The sequence below is a fragment of the Girardinichthys multiradiatus genome, chromosome X, assembly GCF_021462225.1.
Source record: "Girardinichthys multiradiatus isolate DD_20200921_A chromosome X, DD_fGirMul_XY1, whole genome shotgun sequence".
NCBI classification, from domain to species: Eukaryota; Metazoa; Chordata; class Actinopteri; order Cyprinodontiformes; family Goodeidae; genus Girardinichthys; species Girardinichthys multiradiatus.
The window spans coordinates 11986343-12006203 of record NC_061817.1 but is presented as its reverse complement, the minus strand read 5'-3'; the positions used below and the strand labels follow the sequence as shown (position 1 = coordinate 12006203).

Sequence of the window (19861 nt, the reverse complement as noted above, 5' to 3'; positions counted from 1 at the left end):
CCCAAGAACTTTTGGGAAAATATTCTGTGGACTGATGAGACAACAGAAGAACTCTTTGGAAGGTGTGCGTCCCATGATATATATAGCAATAAAAACTAACGGCACTGAGATACAAAACATGACAACAGTTAAAAATGGTGGTGGTAGTATGAGAATCGGGGTCTGCTTTGCTGCTTAATGACCAGGATGGCATGCCATACTTGATCAAACCAAGACTCCTGCTCTTTACCAGTTCCCCAAAGGGGAATTTCCAACCACTGGTTTGTGACTTTAACTCAAGAGAAAAAAAAATATATATGGTTTTGGAGAGGTGTAGTCAAAGTCTACACTTAAACTGAAATGCTTTGTCATTGCTTTAAACAGTCCGATTATGATCTTAGTCCTCCCAATGAGTCTGAATTAAAACAATTCTGCAGGAAAGAACATTTTGTATTTACGTAGGTTGTCTTTCTGTCTGAAATTAAAGCTTATTCAATGATCTGAAAGAGAAAATAAAATCTGCAAGGAGTAAATATTTTTCACAGCACTGTAACCGTGTTTTAGTGTTTATACAGTGCTGAATAACCCCTCTCTCCTCTTCCCTTTTCGAAACCATGTTTTAGTGTTTATGGAATCAGGAGAGCTCCTGTTTTTAGTCTAAAAATAAAGTTGAACCTAAATTCCTCAATCCCCCTTTGTTCTTGCTTGTTTTTTCTGCTTTGGAACAGCTTGTGTGTTCTATATTCTCTATCTTTCCAAATTGTTTACACATCCATATACAGATTGGAATGCTAATATCTGACATATTCTGAAAGTGTTAGCATTTAGAAAACATTTCAAGACAGAAAAAAGTGGACACAACCATGAGGAAAAAGCAGTAAAAATGCAATAATTCCTGTATTTTATCTAGGGTTTTCTTTCTTTCATTGTAAACAGTGGAACACCAAGATTTTTCAGTTGTTTTCTTGTTACTATTATTTTGAAATATTCATCCATACCACCATTTAATCCTTGCAACATTAACACCAAACACACGCCATTAAAAAAGTCTCCATACCAACCGAACAGTTGGTGTGGCAGAACACTAGTGCAAAATCTGGTTTAATATTAGTGCTTAAGGGTTGAGAGTTGGCGTCTGTGATCTATTAATCATTTTTGACCCTATCACGGAGCCCAATGAATTGTGATATTATAATCCTAAGCAGCTCAGGTTGCATGTCTTGTAAAAGTTCTGATACCCCATTAACTTTTTCACATTAAAATTCAATGCAAAGACAACAGCAAACATGAGGAAGAAAGTGCTTCTTCAAATCAGATCAAAATTGAAGCTTTTGTCCAACATGCAAAATGCTATGAGTAGAGGAGAGTTAAGTTATCAGTCATCACCCTGAACACACCATCCCATGGTGAAACATGGTGGTGGCAGCATCATGTTTTTCCTCAGCAAGGACAGGGAAAGTGGTCAGAGTTGATGGAAAGATGGTTGGAGCTAAAAGCTGAAAGCAGCAAAAAGACTCTCTCCAAAGTCTCTCCATTCATTCTGAGTGGGCTTGAGCTGTTTTGCAAAGCGGAAGTAGCAAAAATGTCAGTCTGTAGATGTGCATATCTGATAGAGACAGATATGTCTCTATCAAACAGAGACACAGTTCTGTGTGATGTTTTATGTACAGTTAATCATTGAAAGCAATGAGGTGAAACTTGACAAGTGAAGTACAGGGGTTGGACAATGAAACTGAAACACCTGGTTTTAGACCACAATAATTTATTAGTATGGTGTAGGGCCTCCTTTTGCGGCCAATACAGCGTCAATTCATCTTGGGAATGACATATACAAGTCCTGCACAGTGGTCAGAGGGATTTTAAGCCATTCTTCTTGCAGGATAGTGGCCAGGTCACTACGTGATACTGGTGGAGGAAAACGTTTCCTGACTCGCTCCTCCAAAACACCCCAAAGTGGCTCAATAATATTTAGATCTGGTGACTGTGCAGGCCATGGGAGATGTTCAACTTCACTTTCATGTTCATCAAACCAATCTTTCACCAGTCTTGCTGTGTGTATTGGTGCATTGTCATTCTGATACACGGCACCACCTTCAGGATACAATGTTTGAACCATTGGATGCACATGGTCCTCAAGAATGGTTCGGTAGTCCTTGGCAGTCCATCTAGCACAAGTATTGGGCCAAGGGAATGCCATGATATGGCAGCCCAAACCATCACTGATCCACCCCCATGCTTCACTCTGGGCATGCAACAGTCTGGGTGGTACGCTTCTTTGGGGCTTCTCCACACCGTAACTCTCCTGGATGTGGGGAAAACAGTAAAGGTGGACTCATCAGAGAACAATACATGTTTCACATTGTCCACAGCCCAAGATTTGTGCTCTTTGCACCATTGAAACCGACGTTTGGCATTGGCATGAGTGACCAAAGGTTTGGCTATAGCAGTCCGGCCGTGTATATTGACCCTGTGGAGCTCCTGATGGACAGTTCTGGTGGAAACAGGAGAGTTGAGGTGCACATTTAATTCTGCCGTGATTTGGGCAGCTGTGGTTTTATTTTGGATACAATCCGGGTTAGCACCAAACATCCCTTTCAGACAGCTTCCTCTTGGGTCCACAGTTAATCCTGTTGGATGTGGTTCGTCCTTCTTGGTGGTATGCTGACATTACCCTGGATACCATGGCTCTTGATACATCACAAAGACTTGCTGTCTTGGTCACAGATGTGCCAGCAAGACATGCACCAACAATTTGTCCTCTTTTGAACTCTGGTATGTCACCCATAATGTTGTGTGCATTTCAATATTTTGAGCAAAACTGTGCTCTTACCCTGCTAATTGAACCTTCACACTCTGCTCTTACAGGTGCAATGTGCAATCATAAGTCATTGCACATGTACATTACAACCAAATTTGCCCTCTGCATTTAACCCATCCCTTATAGGGAGCAGTGGGCTGCCATTGTGCGTTAGCCCGGGGAGCATTCTGGGGCTAAGGGTCTTGCCCAGAGTGGCAATCTGTGGGATAAGAACCTGGACCCTTGTGTCCCCTTTGGAACACAAACATCCTGTTCTAACCACTAGGCCACCACTCCCTCTAGATGAAGACTGGCTACCAGGCTGGTCCAATTTAGCCATGAAACCTCCCACACTAAAATGACAGGTGTTTCAGTTTCATTGTCCAACCCCTGTACATAATCAGAAGTTGGAGGCATAGAAAGGATCTAGAGCTGATTAACCACACCAGGAAGTGTTTTTTTCAAGATAAAGGCTAAAGATCTAAGAAAAACTCAAAGCGGAAAGTGTAGTTGGTTGTCTGCAGAAAGAGCGTTGCTTCAGCCCCTCAGTTATGTTTGCATGATTAGGTGAAAAATGTCACCTAATCATGGCCTAATTAATGGCTGTATAGCCGCACAAATATATATATATATATATATATATATATATAAAACTACACAATAATAATTATATTATATTACATTATCATTAGCAGTAGCAGTCGTAGTAATAATATTGTTTTGAGGGTGGTTTTTCTATAAGCTTCGCATTATTTCATCTGTCACATCAGTCAACACATATTGCACTGTGCACAACAAATGGACTAAAGTTGACTCAGCTTAACAGACTATTAAAACAAACTGAAAAGCACAAGAATGTCTGTCTCATTTGAAGCTAGACACAAAAAATGAAGGCTGGTTTTAAACATTTGTACACCTCTCTGTGAATAAATGAGTAAATCCTTGTTATGGAACAAGATTTATCTCATGCATGCACTGCTCTGCACCTTTATCACAGATGTCAAAATGTAAGTCTGCCTTAAGCACTTGGATTTTCACAAATGACATAAATCTTCTTGCATTAAATAGATATACCACTCAGTTATACTCTGAGCAGAACAGCTTAAGCTGCAGTAAATATACCTTGTGAGTATGTGAATAGTCTGTCCTGTTTATGTGGAGGTTGTAAAGAGTCAGAGGAGTGTTGCAACAGGTTTGGCTGAGGCTCCCGTGAACAAACAGTCCACACCTGTCTTCCGCTCCTTTCTCAGTATAAACACAGTTTTTTTCTCACAGAAACACAAGGCTTCTGTTAAACTGCCGGCTTGAAACACAATGCTGTGCCTTCTGCAGTAAAGAATAGATGTGAACAGTGTTTATGTCCCCGCAGCTCCTTACATGGTTCTTTTACTTCCCCTCCAGTCACACCCTCACTCTGTCTGACATTTATCTCCATGGACTTGCTTCTGAAGCTTCGGTGTGTTTCTTACCTGCCGCTGCCTGTCCCTTCAAGCTGTTTCTATTTCATGACAGGGCGCTTTCCCAGTGAGCTCTTAAAGCAGACTTCTGTCACTTTAACTGTTATGAGCTGTGTGCTGTCAGCTCTGGATACACAGGTCAAAGCGCAGGGCAAGAGGCAGTGTCTGTTATTTCTGAGAGTGCATGAATACCACCTCTTTGGTGCGTGTTGGAAATTCTGCATGGTGGTTCATGACGTGGATGATCCAGACACCAAAGCCGAACAGACGTATTATTTTATAAGTGAATGGATGGGAAAGTTCTCAAAAACAAAAGTTCCTTTTGTAAGACCATACTTGACACATGTTTGCTTTGTTTGCATGGGGCTGTTGCATCACCTCCATGCAGTGACAGAGAGATGGATTTGTTGGGTAAATGTTGCTAGTGTGCCGAAGGCATAAGCTGGCTCTCTGTGTAGGTCACTGTTTGTGAGCACACTGTATCTATTTATGATGGCATGCTTGCTCTCTCCTGTGTCTGTTTTACTTCCTTGTAGAATGGGTTTCTGCAAATATACTTGTACTACAGAGTGATGATTGACAACCAAGTACATTTACTCAAGTTATTGGCATAAGAACCTAGCTTTTATTTTATAAACCCTAAATCGTTTTTATAGAAAACAGACCTTAAGCATCCTCTGATAATAATCTAGTCGGTACTTGTTATGGGAAGTGTTAACTATTCTAACAATTGAGGGCCAAAAGCAGGTCAATACACAAAAAAACTATATGTATAGGAGGGAATTACTAATTACCTGAACTGCACTCACACAGCTTATTATTATTATTCAGATAATAGGTCAGGCTGTCCTCCTGTTGGAGAACTTCATCAGTTTGCATAACATGCTAAACACATTAAGGAATGTTATTATTAATCTGCTTGCCATTTCAATGTTATGAAGATAAGCAGGTTCAAGTAAATCATGATCCATCATGGGCTTCCTTTGATACTGTAGTAAATCTTGTTTGATCACTAGCTAAGCCAGGCTGTTATACATTTTTTGAATGTGTCAGAAATCGTGATTTAGAGTTGAAATATATACACTGCACATATGTGCCACTTCTCGGAAATTCACACAAGTACTACTTAAATTTCACAACAATGGCCCATAAAAGTAATCCTTAAAAGTCACACCGTGCAACACTGGTATTTTGTGTACAGGCCTTGATTAGTATGGTAAATGATAGTTATCGGAAAGTACAACCATTAAAAGACTGAACGAGTAAGTTTGCATTGGAAGTGATGCCAACAGAAAGTCTCTTATCTCTAAAATAAATATCTCAATACAACATAGGTTTAAAAAGATGCCATTGGGTGCGCGCCGGTGCCATAGGAGGTTCAGCACGCGACCCATTCACAGAGGCTTCAGTCGTGGCCCGTCCCGGGTTTGAGTCCCAGCCCTGGCGACATTTGCCACATGTATTCCCCCTCTCTCTGTTCCCAATTCCTGTCTAACTACTTTCAGAAAATACTGATAAATAAAGGCCACTGGTGCAGCAAAAAAAATCTTTTAAAAAAAGGTTCCTGTTGAATTATCCACAAGGCATCTGTAGCAAGGTTCTTTGCACAGATGAAACAAAGTAGGGCAGTTTAGTCATAATTCACAGTACCTCATCTGGAAAAACCCAAACACAATTTATCAACACAAACTTGCAATCGTGGTTGTGGAGTGTGGGAGGTTGGAGGGTAATTTGGGATTGTCTTGCAGACAGACAAAACTTCGTATCTTGTAGTACCGTAATTAGCTATATCTTTGTTTAGCAAGTCATGAAATGATGGAATCTGTCGTTTTTTCGAAAACTTGAGGTTATATTTAAATCATGAGGAAATCATGAGGAGATGTTATTTTATTCTGAACTGTAAAACCCTAGAATTTACTATATCTACAAATTGTGTTATTTCTTGCTGTGAGTCAGCACTTTAAATTCTTTTCCACAAAACGGCTCTACCTTCTGTAATTATCCATCAGATTGCGGATTGGTCGAACTATATCTGCGCAACTTGAACATGTGGTTCTACATGACTGATTTGTTGGCTTGCAGGGTAATTTTTAAGGATCACGGGGGATAAAGCATTCCCTGCCAGCACAAGTGACAGCAGAAATTACTCTGTTTAGTTTCCCAATTTGGATAAACAACAATTTAGCCACCTTAAATTCCTCCTTACTGAAAGATGTAGGATCATGCGCCCTTTGTACTTATGGTAGGGATTAAGGGATCACTATAATGGTTGAGAATGTGCTTTAAAGTAAGTTCAGAAAATTTGAAGTGGGATTCTTTTAACAGGCTACAAGCAGAAATATCTTATCTGTAGAAGATAACTCGATTGGTGTAATTCATTTACTAGACATCCAGAATAGTTGGTCCTAGAGGGTTAAAAATGTAATGGCTGGTCAGAGAGGGGCCAAGACCAAAGCTGACTTCTACTGTTTAAAAGCTACTCCAGTTTTAAAAACTTCATAGCAGTTAACACATTGCGGCTTAACACTATTTATGTACCTTTAAACTGCCATGTTCACAATGGATGATTATTTACTGAGAGGCTGATGATTATTTATAGAGGAAATGGAGGTAGAAGGCTGTGCGCCACCCATGATCTTTCTGTGTGAAACATCTACTCAGAACGGAACACGGAGAGTATTTCCGGTCAACGTAGCTGCTTGTCATTAAATATTATACTAGTTTAAATTAATGATATTGTATTGTTTCTTATGCTGCCATACCTTTTCTATTTTCTGGTTGAAAAACATAGTTTGCTTCATAAATTTGGAAACAGTGTCTCTCCAGCTGCTGCTTCTGTACCTTCAGTACTTGCAATAGTATTCTTACTTCTCCAATCTGACTGAACTTGAGTTGTTTCGCAAAGAACAGGGAGCTAAATGTCTGTGAATGTGTGAAACTTGTAGAGACAAATATCCTAAAGGCCTTGGAGCTATAATTGCTATGCTATGCTTCTACAAAGGATTGGCTCTTCAGGGCTAAATACAAATGCACTCCACACTTTTCAGATTATATTTGTAAAAGAAATGTAAAACATGCATAATTTTCCTTTCAGTTCACAATTATGGATGAATTTCTTTTAGTCCATCACAGAAAATCCTAATAAAGTAAAGATAAATAAGTGTTGCTGTGGTGATGCGATAAAGTGTGAAAACGTTAGGCTTGTGGTTCCTTTATTTTCGATCAGTTAGTTGTTCTGGACTGAATGAACCGTTATCTGCGTTTCTGACTTAAAGATCATTGGTGGTGCATCGTCTCATATCTCCAATTTCAATGAAAATAATCAACTCCTTCTCTGTAACTAAATGTCTAAAGCAAGCTTGATGATGATGGTTTGAAATTTCCTTTAAATAACCCATGCATAAATTCAGAGGATGTTTTTGAAACTAAGGTAAGATATTAACTGCTTATAACCTCCCAATTAAACTTTGGCTTCGAAATTCGGGACTCTCCCGTGTAAATGAGTAATTTAAGCATAGGTCAGGTGCAGCAGATATTTCGACCTTGATTTTGGATGTCAGCAGTCTTGCATTGTTTGGGCTTTTCTCTATGTATAGGAAAGCCAGCTGCAGCTACAAAACAGGTTCTTGATATTGCTATATCATTCTCAACATCACTATGATAAAATCATGGAATATTTCCTTCCTTGGAACACTCTGTCTGCCTTTCGTGTTTTGTTTTCCATGTCTCGTTCGTGTCTAGAAGCATTTTTACAAAGTGGACTGAGGGGAAATTCCTTGCTGTTTTTCATCACCCCACTTCCCCCTCAAGCATTAATGGACTAGCAGCTGAGCATATTTATTTTACTTTTCACAAAGCAGCATCCCGACAGAGGTAAGTCTTTGGAAGGAACTTTAAAGCACCAAAAATATTATTTTCGCTAGCACTAAATAAACTAACGCCCCAAACCCGGGGCTGCTTTGGAATGTAGTAATTCAGAATTTTTATGAATGGCTGCATTCATGGCTGGCCACGCCCACACGTGAAAAAAAAACACAGCTTTCAGTGCGAAAACCTTCGCAGGCTCCACTCCTTTGCCTTTTAAGGAGAGCGGTTGCGTGCTGATTGGTTAAAGGAGGTGGGTGGGCGTGGTTACCCAGGCGAGCACGGGGATGATATAAAAACAAGGCTCAAACGTAAACCAAGCAAAATTTACAAATGATGGAGGATACCTGAGGATGAACCTGGAATTTGGATATAATCCATGTGGGCAGAAGTTGGATGTGGGATTAAAATCTTTGTGACATAAACTGTTTTAAGGATCCACTTGTCTTGTATGAGCATCACCTGACTGACAGCATGGGGATACAGTTGCTGTTTGCCGCCTTGGGAGTGGCGACAGTCGGGGTGGTGAGTACTTGTAGCTTTGTCTTCATTTCTGCTGCTGCGTTGCTTCATGAAAACGCTTAGCGCTCAGGACATGTCTGCGCTGGCAAAGCTGCTCTGTTACCTTAGAACCTCGGCTTCCAGACAGCCCGTTACAGTCAGCGCGTCATGGCAAAAATAAAGATTTAATGACGTCTCGCCGACTGTTTAAATGTCCTAAACGCTGTTTCATGTGCGGCTTGTGGACCAGGATGTGAGAAAACAAAAATATAAAACAAAGAGTTAACAAAAGGAGAAACAATAAAGCCCTTTCAACATATATGGTTTATTTATTAATAATAATTTATTATTCATAAGGTCGGCCAGTCCTCGTCTTGATCCCCGAAACCTCTTAAAGACACATAACGACCTTTCATGGTGGTAATATCCCATGTTAATAACCCTCTAGCTTAGGTGATATTAGCAAGATGTTTTTTATTTGTGTTTTATTTGAGACATCTAAACGTGAATGATCTAATCAAACTTCAAAATATCCCTCAGTGTTGCTGTTTGGGACAAAGCTTTATTTGTCATGGGTCTGTGTAGGGCCAGCTCAAAATTTGATGGGGCCCTGGGCTTAATTCACACCTCACAGTCGACCTTGAAGTCGTGTGCCATAAATCTCGTTATCTATACCTGCCAACTTTGTTCCACTTGGACTCTCTGTGGACATCTTGCGTGCAGTCCAGATTTTTGTCAACTTGGTGACTATGGTTACTGAAAGCAATAATTATACTTCCATGTAAAGGGTGGAGCGAAACACACACATAAAACAATCTGAGTGAAACGCTGCAGTTCAGTAAGGCTCAAAATAGTATGAATGTGGCGCATCAGTATCGGTGTGGTCCAAGTGGCCGGGTTCACAGACGTGGAGGGGTATGCTGCTGGGTTTAAGTAGAATTTGATTCGGAGGCCAATTTCAATTAAGCTCACCACCCACAAGTCACCAAAGAAACACTAATATCTTCTTATCATCTGCCCAAAGTGCATTCAACACTACTTGTTCTGAAGGAATTCCTTAAATTGTATAAATAACGGAATGTTTTTTTCCATTTCCCATTTTAATAAATGAAAAAGATATGGAATTAAGTTTTTTTAGAATATGACAGCTGTATATTAACTGCAGAGATTGTTATTTTGTCTGACTTATTTATTTCGTTTTTGCTGTGGTGTCCTGTGTTCAACATTTCAATGCAATCAGTGTTGATAGAGTCGAGAAGGAGGGGATGAGTTTATTTTGGGATACACTGTGCATGAAATGTGACCCAGCAACACAAATTATTTTAGTATTTACCTTAAATTCTAACTGTAAACATAACTACTAAACCATGAAGATATGTATTTAAAACTAGTAGATCAGTCAATTTGCTGGAATGTTTAAAAAAATATATAAATTGTATAAACTCACGTTTTTAAAATGGCTGAAGAGAAGTAAAAAAAAAAAAATTTGGACAAACAAACAAAATCACGAGAACAAAACTTTATGACAAAAATTCAAGAGCTCTTGAAAGCCCCCTGCTGGTTCAAAGACCCTAAGCTGTGGTTTACTTTGCTTATATTATGGGTCAGCTCTGAGTTTCTGTGAGAGTATATACGATTTAAAAAACAAACTATTTCCACACTGGCTTCCATCCTACTGTATATCTGTAATTATACAACCGTAATATTATCCAACAGTTGTACCAACGGAGATGAAAATAAACCTCATGCTAATATGAGCTTGCTGCACTGCATATATATCCTCAGGAATATTGTGTAGCTGTTCCCTAGGAAAGTTTTAAGTTGTAAATGTTATGCTAAAAGCAGAAGGCTGTCTTCACTGCACTGTTACTGAAAAAATCTGAACCGTGAGTAAGAGTGGGAAAGGATCCCTCTGGCTGGTCTTGACTGACAGCCCTCCTGTGACTGCAGCACCAACTGGGAGTTGTTTGTCTGGTTTGTGCATGTGTGGGGTTTTTTTTGTGCATGGACACTGATAGGTTTGGAAACAAAAGATGAAGGGGGAGGGAGGTGGAGGAGTGGAGAACATCTCTTTCATCCTTGCAGGCCGGGTGAATGCCAAGCGGAAGGCGACAGAGGGTCACAGATACCCCTGTGGGGCTCACGACAGTGCTGACTATTCAGGCGGTGTTTAAGCCACACACACTCTCAGGAATTTCTGTGATCTGAGTAACATGAGTCAAGTTTTTCTCCTGTGGTTAGTTGGTCCATCACTATGTGCGCAAAATGAAATGTGTCCCCCTCCTGTAGGTGACGGCTGACTGTCCGGTATTGTGCGAATGCCCAGCGGTGCCCCTATCCTGTCCCCCTGGAATAAGTTCAGTCCCTGATGGTTGTGGCTGCTGCAAGGTGTGTGCCGCGCAGCTGAACCAAGACTGCAATGAGGAACAGCCGTGTGATCACCATAAAGGACTGGAGTGCAACTACGGCAACGATGTGGGTCGCACCCATGGCATCTGCAGGGGTATGTACCACTGAGGCGGCAGGAAGGCTAAATCAGATGAGCAACAGCTCTGGGTAGCTTTTTGGTCTTGATCGGACATAACTAGGGGTTGAGTGAGCCAATGTGTATCTTCAGGGAGGAGAATCTGGCTTTCGAGCCAGGCCGCTAGGGTCTGTCTTTGAGAGGGAATGGACGTTTGAAGACTGTGCCATGTTTCATGAGCTGTGACTGACATCTGGCCAACTCTGGGATTTATATAAGTACTTCAGTGTGTACACAAACACCCCCATGAAACACAAAAACAAGCACACACACACACACACACACACAAACACACACTAGTATTTATGTATGTGTGTGTTGATGTGTGTAGGGGGGGGGTTACCAGCCAGGACAGGATATTGTAAACAAGCTAAACAGCCTTCTGGTCTAAATATAGTGCTTGCTTCACGAATTTGGAAAGAGTGTCTCTCAATTTCCTCCTCATGTCTCTACACTGCCTCACAAAAGTATTCAGACTCCTTGAACTCTTTTGCATTTTCTCTTGTTACAACTACACACTTCAATGTATTTTATTGGAATCTTATGCAATGGACCAACACAAAGCAGTGCATAATTGTAAATTGAAAGAAAAACAAAGAGAAATTACAGATGGTTTTCAATTTTTTTCCAAAACAAAATCTGAAAAAGGTGGGGCACTTTGTATTCAGTCCCCTGTACTCTAATAACCCTAAATGAAATCCAGTGCACCCAACTAGCTTCAGAAGTCACCTAAAATATAAATAGAGTCCACCTGAGTGTTTTGTAATCTCAGTATAAATCCAGCTATTCTGTGAAGGCCTCAGGGACTTGTTGGAGAACATTATAGAACAAAGAGCATCATGAACCACCAAGGAGCAAAGCCAACAGGTCAGGGAGAAAGTGGTAGCTTAAAGCAGCAAATGAATGCTGATGGCCCAAATTGATTGGAGGGTGGATGGGTCTAAATATGGGTCAATCATGGAAGAAAACCTGTTAGATAAGGCAAAAAGACCTGAGGCTTGGGCAGAGGTTCAGCAACCATAAACATACAGAAAGAGCTACAATGGAAAGCGCTTTCATGAGTTAGAATGGCCAAGTCAAAATCCAGACCTATGTCCAATTGATAATTTGTGAAAACTGCCTCTTTCCATCCAATCTGACTGAGCTTGAGCAACTTTGCAAAGAAGGATGGAAAACAACCTCTATCTTTAGACATGCAAAGCTGGTTCAGACATAGTCGGAAAAAAAAACCTTCTAATTGCATTTTCTTTGTGAAAAATTAAGAACAAGGCATCCGATTTGCTCTGTTTCACAATTATATGCTGTTTCTAGCTGGTCCATCATATAACATCCCAATAAAACACATTAAGGTTTGCAAACTGAAAGAAAGTGAAGACGTTTGAGTATTATGAGTGCGTCTGCAAGGCACTGTACTTATGCATGTTAAAAAGCCTTTTTTTAAGTATGTGAGTTCATAATTATATATTGGGAAGCACTAGGATATGTTCATATGCTTGGGTGAATACATTTATATTTTGCACACATTGAACATTGCAACCTTTACCACCACCTCTAGAAGAAAGCTTCTATGCTGACTGGTCAAAACATTAACATAAACAACAGTTGTTTACTTTCTAAAATGAACAGAGCTAGTTTCTATAAAAGTACTAAATACAAGTGTTATGATGTAGGAAAGAAAAAAACAAGTGTGCATACAAGGTAGGTCATGCAGGGCGGAAGGTTATTCAAACCACTGTCAAGAAGTGTTGTGACAAAACACATTCACTGCTTTGGGTCTTGTTGTTGCAAATGAAATAATTATTTAAGACATAGCAAAGACTGTCCAGTCATGGGCTACAGCGTGCAATAATTTTTTGAACAGGACGTAACTCTCCTTTATTGGAGTAGGCAGCGGTACAAAGTAGAAAAACCTTGTCGCACAGCTAACATTTTGTGTCCAACATTGCAGACTATGCTATATTGAAGGAAAATACAAGGTATAGTAAGGTAAGGTAAAATGACTAAAGTTCCCAACAAGGAGATGTTGGATTTATGTAAAGAAAGGCCTAATCCCTCATGTTCTAGACCTGGAATTCATTATCTTGCAACAATTGCATATATGCATCAAAAATATTTGATGTCATCATACCAACTTTAAGTATGCATACATTTTCCATACCCTCTAAATCTCTAAACTCTGGGTATCTAAGGCCATCTATTTTATAGCGAGTTCAGCAAGTCCTTAAATTTTTTAATTTAGATTTTTTAGCCAATAGGTCATTTTCTAATCATAGAGGTTGAAAGTCTGGCTTGTTTGGCCCATCTGATCTAACAAACTTTCAACCACATTTAGACATCGATGGACGCCGTTGTGTGGACAGTGTTTCACCATACACAACGTCTTTTTTAACAAACGTTTTCTTGTAGTGTACGTGCTTAATCTTGTTCAGGGTAACAGAGGGATAAATCCTCAGCAAACGCTCAAAGAGAAAGAGGCAGAGTAATGAAAGCAGACACTCACACCTAAGAGTGATTTAAGAGCTGCTAAACTGCTGAAAAACATAACATGAACATTTTTAGGACAGTGAGAGGTAACCAGAGTACCTGAAGAAAAGAAGGGATAACATGCAAGCGGCACAAAGGTTCTAAATATAGGGCAATCAATGTGTGGTTGGCTTAGATTTGAGCATTGGATCTTCTGGGAACAGTGGTAGTTCTACCAACATACAAACCTATGTGTCTTGATGTATCTTTCCAGCAAAAGCAGATGGCCGCTCCTGTGAATACAACGGACAGATTTATCAAAATGGCGAGAACTTCCGTGCTGGCTGCAAACACCAGTGTACCTGCATTGATGGAGCTGTAGGCTGCATGTCCCTTTGCCCCACCCATGTGCCTCTGGCTTCTCCTTCCTGTCCTGCCCCCAAGCTAGTGAAGGTGCCAGGCCAGTGCTGCCTCAGCATTGACTGCCATAAGGGAACCACTGTTGTGCCCCCAGCACACCGCCGGCCCCCACCTCCTGCCTACCGACCTTACCTCTTCATTCCCTACCCGGCCTATCCGTATTCCAAGTCTTATCCAAAACCTTACCGGAAGCTGTACCCTTACAAAGCCAAAACGGAGAAAGGCACTTTGGGCAATGAACTGTTGGAAGTGCGGCGCAAATGGGACAAACCACATGGAAATAAGGACCTGACGGGTAAGAAATTGCGTTGCTGCGTCACCTCAGAGTGGCGTCTGTTTTCTCTACTCAGTCGTGCATCATGTTTATGTTTTAATCATTTTTGCCCATTGACACCCAAGTGGCCTCAATGTGGACCTTTTCCTCTGCATCTGTGCTGGTGTTAGTATTTATGTGAGAGTTGTTTTCCACTGGCTCCTTGCACACCAGAGGTGCTCTCCCCCTCTCATACAGCACATACCTCTGTCACGCAGCTCTCCCCTCTCTGTAATCACCTTCTCTATGTGTCAGTGTTGCCTGTTCAGTGAATAAGACTAGTGTGCCCTTCATCCACGTACTTTTGCTTTTCCCTGCTACTTGGCAACTTTTCTACCAGTATAATTTTTGCTGATTCTACTGCTCTTTCACTGTCTAAATGTTGCAACATCCATTGTTATTTGTACTCACTTGTCTTCTCTTTCGTCTTCTCTAGTCTGGAGTAAGTTTGGGGATCAGTGTGTGGTACAGACCACCTTCTGGTCCCAGTGTTCCCGGACCTGTGGGATGGGCGTTTCCTCTCGTGTTACCAACGACAATGCTCCGTGTAAGCTGGTCAAAGAAACTCGCCTGTGTAACATTCGGCCTTGCAGCTCTATGTCCATCCCTGTGAAGGTGAGGAATGTTTTCGGAGCCTCCTTTTAAAAGTTTACAAAGGTATTGTCTAGATTGAAGAAATACTTGCATTAGTCTTTCTTTTCTCTTGCTCTCGGTGGAAGACATGAATTTTCTCTCCCTCCCTCCCTGCTGATCCCTGCTTCTGTTTTTTGTCTGTATTTTTCTCAGAGCCTCACTTTGCATATCCTCCAAACTTTTAAATTTAGATGGAGTCTGTAGAGCTATCAACACTGACTGAAATGTTAAGAGAGCGGAATCGCAAGCTGGACACGATTCTTGAACAGAATTCAGTGAATATGGATTCGCCTGGCAGCGGTTGGACTCAGAGGTTAAAGGATATAATCTTGGAGAAGTTGTACGCTCGAGATCTGCGGAAAGTACCAGAAATTAGGCAATTTGGATTCGCAACTGAGACATACCAGTAAAACTCTTAAGGTAGTTGGAAATTCACAACAGCCTGAACCACAACATTTATTGTTTTTCTAAATCTGGCGCCCCAATGTTGTCTTGGCAACTTCTGCTAACTGGCTATCGACAAAATATCTCCTGGATGTTATATAAACACGACGCTCTTCCCCAGCACTCCCCTACCAGCTGTGTGCTGATAGGACTATGCGGCCGATTGATAAAACTTCCACCTCTCTTCTCAAGGACAATGGTGCTTCTATCAGTGTTGACAGTCTAATTTTTGCAAACACACTCAGACTTATATATTCACACCCTCAAGATTCCACTGTACCCTTGCTAAATCTTTACTTATGTGTGTGTTGCTTACCCCTGATGAGGTTTTTTGTACTATTTCAGACTGTTCTAAGAATAGAGTCTGAAATATGATTTTGTTTCCTCCTATCTTACTTTACCTAAATGTGTGATTTCATTACTTTTCATTGATTTTCAGATTTCTCAGAAGGATTACCAGCAAAAGCCAATTATTATTAGTATTTAATTACTTCTTCATTGATTTTCAGTTTTATCAGAAGGATTACCAGCGAAAACCAAATATTATTAGTAATTTGGACTTTAGCTGCTCTTACACCAATGACCCAGCTTTCTTAATTAGACTATAATGGACTGTTATTACGTAGTACAACTTCAGTACCAGTAAAAGCAATATATTATTAGCACCTGAAAATGTGGATTAAAGCTGTTTTGTACCAGTGACTCAGCTTCCCTAGTTAGAATTCAGTGGAATGATGAGACTATCAATATTATCATCTTCTTTTAGCATAAGAGGCTTTATTATTAAGAATGGCTTGGAACCAATTTCTACCAGTAAACTTGGAAGGATTATTAATTATTATTACTCCCAAGGATTGTAAGTGTCATTTGATTTGTTTTTCTGTGTTTATTTTCTTTGTGATTGTATTGTAATTGTTCTTCCTCATGTACAGCGCTTTGAATGTCTTGTTACTGAAAAGCGCTATATAAATAAACTTACCTTACCTTACCTTGTGGCGTCACTGGTGTTAGTATTATTGCTTATGTACTGTCCACTACTTTACAAATTTCAATAGCTGAAGCACCAGCCTGATCCATTTTGGTTATTTACAGTCCAGTTGCTGTGTGGGTTAAATATCCAGAGAGAAGCATTTAATCATTTAATAATAATATCACTGGCAGGAGCCTATTAGTGCCCTTTAGTCTAGATGCTTCCTCTTTCCAAAACTCTTTCCTTCTTTTAAGAGACTAATGCCTATTTCCAGTTCCTAATCGGTGGGAGGAGGAGTAAACCCTAGATAGGTTGCCAGTCCATCACATAGACATAACAACCACATCTTTTGAATGTTAGGAAATCCTTGAGCTCTGACTGTCTGACAGTTGCACTCATAATTTAGATCGTACAGCTTGCCCACTCTATTGCTCTCTAGAGCTTCATGCACAGCACTATCCGAACCATTCGGTCTCCAGCAATGAACCATTTCTGAGCCTGATGGGTTGCTGGGCACCTGTTTTCACCTAGCTCTCCCTGCTTTTGTCGAGTTGCCGAGGGAGTTAATGTTTACCGGTGTCTATCCTAGCTATTGCTGGCATGCTAATGTCTTTTGGCAATAATCTGTTGTTCTGACCTTGATTTTGCACATCTCTGTAGTTAACTGCCTTAACCTTGTTTTTCATGCCTGCAGTGATGACTAATGAGTTATGTGATGGTATGACGCATATAATTCAAAACAAATACAAATTTCTTATCTTCTTTTTTTGGTAAAAAGCCCATGCTAACATTAAAAGACAGCATCCTTTGGTAGGACTCCTGAGATCACTCAATCTGTCAAGAATATCACATTTCTCAACAAGAATTAGACCAATGGCAAATTAAAATAAAATGGCTTTGGATCAGTAGGACGTAGCATTTTGTTAATCAGGAGGTTGCCGGTTTGTATCCACCAGGCTTAGGTATTCCAAGTTGCCTACTGATCTGTGCATTGTGTGTAAATATGTGAGCCTTTGTGAGTGCGGCTAGCTCAATAACTCTTAGTTTAAAAGGGGTTTAAGAGGTCAGTATGACTACAGTAGTGCTGTATAGATTCAGTCCATTTACTATTAAGGTCAATGCGAAACGACTTTGGATATTTTCTGAATTTTTGTCAACCACTGCATTGATGCTAATTTTAGTTTGTTAAGGCTAGTGTTGCATTGGACTGGCACACATTGGAGTATTCATGTTTATATCTATTTTACCCTTTGTTGTTCCATGTCAGGGCATTGTGCTTTAATTGAACCTCAAATAACCTTTTTCATTGCTGCAGAAGCTTAGTATTGCAGATCTTGTGTCTTGCAGGTTACTTAATTTTGTCCTCTTTTCCAATCCACAGAAAGGAAGGAAGTGCTCTCGTACACACAAGGCCCCAGAGCCGCACCGTTTGTCATACGCCAGCTGCAGGAGCACTCGGCTGTACAGGCCCAACTACTGCGGGGTGTGCAGGGACGGCCGTTGCTGCTCCCCTCGTCGCACGCGTACAGCCAACGTGACCTTTGCCTGCCCTGATGGAGATCTTTTCAGTAGATCCGTGATGTTCATCCAGTCCTGCAAGTGCAGCGATGAGTGCAACCATCTAAACGAGGCTGTGATGCCCCCACAACTGTGGCTTTATGGAGACGTACACAAATTCAAGGACTAGTTATGTTACCCCCGTCCCTCCAGCATTCCTCCATAAAAGCATTAATTGCCACCCATTAGAGATACTTTTTATAGAGCAGCTGTTTCTAGTGTAGCTATGAATAGACGCAGGCAATGTTCACAGATCAAGAGATCTTTTCTGGAAGATTATTTGCCCTGCTCCAAATGTTCCCTGAACTGTGGCACTACAGCCAAGGAAAAAGGAGTGCAAGTGGAAACTCTTAAAGATGACTATTTCTTGCATTATGCTAGTCTTATTCTCTTGCAGCGGGATAGATGTTACTAGCTGGTAGAAAACCGGTTTATGTTTGATTTGAAACAAAATCTGAAAAATGACTTAGGTAGAAGATTTACAAAGACTTTAACGGTGTTTGCAAAAGGTTGTGGTTTGTCTTGCATTGATATTTATTCCTTGATATTTATTCTAGAGACAGATACGCTGACACATTGGCATGCCACTGGGACAGCAGATGTTTCTTGGAGCCTCTGTGTGGCTGAACAAGGATCTTAAAGGGGACAAATCAATGATCAGCTGTCAGTCACAAGCGGCAGACAGAGACCAACCCAGGACAGTCAGAAACTGGTGTCCAAAGATGGATGACAAAGAATGCAAGGGAAGAAGGGCTACAGACAGCTGAACCTGATGGGTTTAGGATTTGTACACACTCAGAGGAAATATGTCAAAGCTTGTTTATACAGCTGGACTCATCTCCTGCCTTGCCTTCACAAGAAACTGAGACATTTAGCAAGCACCAGAAGAACAAGTCTGGGATTCTGGCGTCGAGCAGTCGACCACCTAATTCTGTGCAAATTACAATCTCCAAGGGGAAAATCAGCCCCTCTTTGGTTTTGCTATAAAAATAAAATCTGAAAGCTGCCTGTGTGATGAGGTAAACATACAATTTGTGAGTCGCGGGTGGAACCGCACTACTGCCTAATCTGGCCTGTAATTGAGCAGCATGGCATGTCACTGAAACAGAACAAGAACTCGTGTCTTTTCATGTTAAGGAGGTGTACGTTTCTGAAAACTGCTGACTTAACAGTCGAGGCAGACATGTATTCTGTGATTTCTGGAGCGTAGATCATATATTACGAATGGAAAACAAAAGCATTCTCCTTAACTTTTGCTTGGATTAGTTTGTGCACCTTATGTCAACTTTAATACAATATCTAAGTGTCAAGGGTGAACACTAGGCAGACATGTCCAAGTCATTCTCTTATAACACTGCAGGTATTGTAATCTTTTCCTCTTGCTCATAGATGCTGTGGTTTTGTCATTTCGTCTAGTTCTAAGGGACTCTGTAGAGCAGCTATGTACAGATGAATTTGTAACTTTTTAGTTCTATCTGCTGTATAAGGGCCCATCATTCTGTTGAATTGGTTCATGTGTAGTTTAAACACTGAACACTGAACCTTGGTTCAGGTTCTTAATGTACCAGTTTAAGAACATTTAAAAGGAAAAACAGTTTAAAGGAATATTGTTCTTCGTGTCTTCAAGGAAGGTTACGCGAATGGTTTTGAAGTAGTAACTTTTTTAAGTAAATAAACTTTTACCCTTACTGTGTGGAAGTTTTAAATGAAAATGTCACTGTCAGTCACTGGAATGATTATCCAATGTCAATCGTCCAATCTGCCATAGCAGCATTACATGGCTACAAATACAGTATAGCTCAGGAATTAGAACATTGTAAAAAAACGTTTATACTTTATTCACTCATTTCATAAAGTGAAACTCTTTATATTATATAGATTTGTTAAAATCAAGCCTTTATTTCCCTGTGATTTTGCTGAATATAGCTTACAGATAATG

General features: G+C 40.5%; 1 protein-coding gene across 2 annotated transcripts; it reads left to right on the top strand.

Annotated features, from left to right (window-relative positions):
• Positions 1-8408: 8408 nt before the first annotated feature.
• Positions 8409-19610, top strand: LOC124863607 (CCN family member 1-like). Of its 2 annotated transcripts, none has more exons than XM_047358061.1 (5): positions 8409-8622; positions 10888-11101; positions 13860-14300; positions 14755-14933; positions 15105-15164. In XM_047358061.1, the coding sequence occupies exons 1-5, from the start codon at positions 8572-8574 to the stop codon at positions 15153-15155; spliced, it is 936 nt and encodes a 311-aa protein (XP_047214017.1). In that variant the 5' UTR covers positions 8409-8571; the 3' UTR covers positions 15156-15164. The 2 variants fall into 2 exon arrangements, with proteins under 2 accessions (XP_047214017.1, XP_047214016.1); XM_047358060.1 differs by lacking the exon at positions 15105-15164 and adding an exon at positions 17747-19610 and having other exon boundaries at positions 8410-8622.
• Positions 19611-19861: the final 251 nt, after the last annotated feature.

Coding starts and splice junctions, on each gene's coding strand:
- LOC124863607 (XM_047358060.1), top strand. CDS start 8,572: ATGGGGATACAGTTGCTGTTTGCCGCCTTGGGAGTGGCGACAGTCGGG. Junction 8,623..10,887: donor GAGTGGCGACAGTCGGGGTG/GTGAGTACTTGT, acceptor CCCCTCCTGTAG/GTGACGGCTGACTGTCCGGT. Junction 11,102..13,859: donor CACCCATGGCATCTGCAGGG/GTATGTACCACT, acceptor GTATCTTTCCAG/CAAAAGCAGATGGCCGCTCC.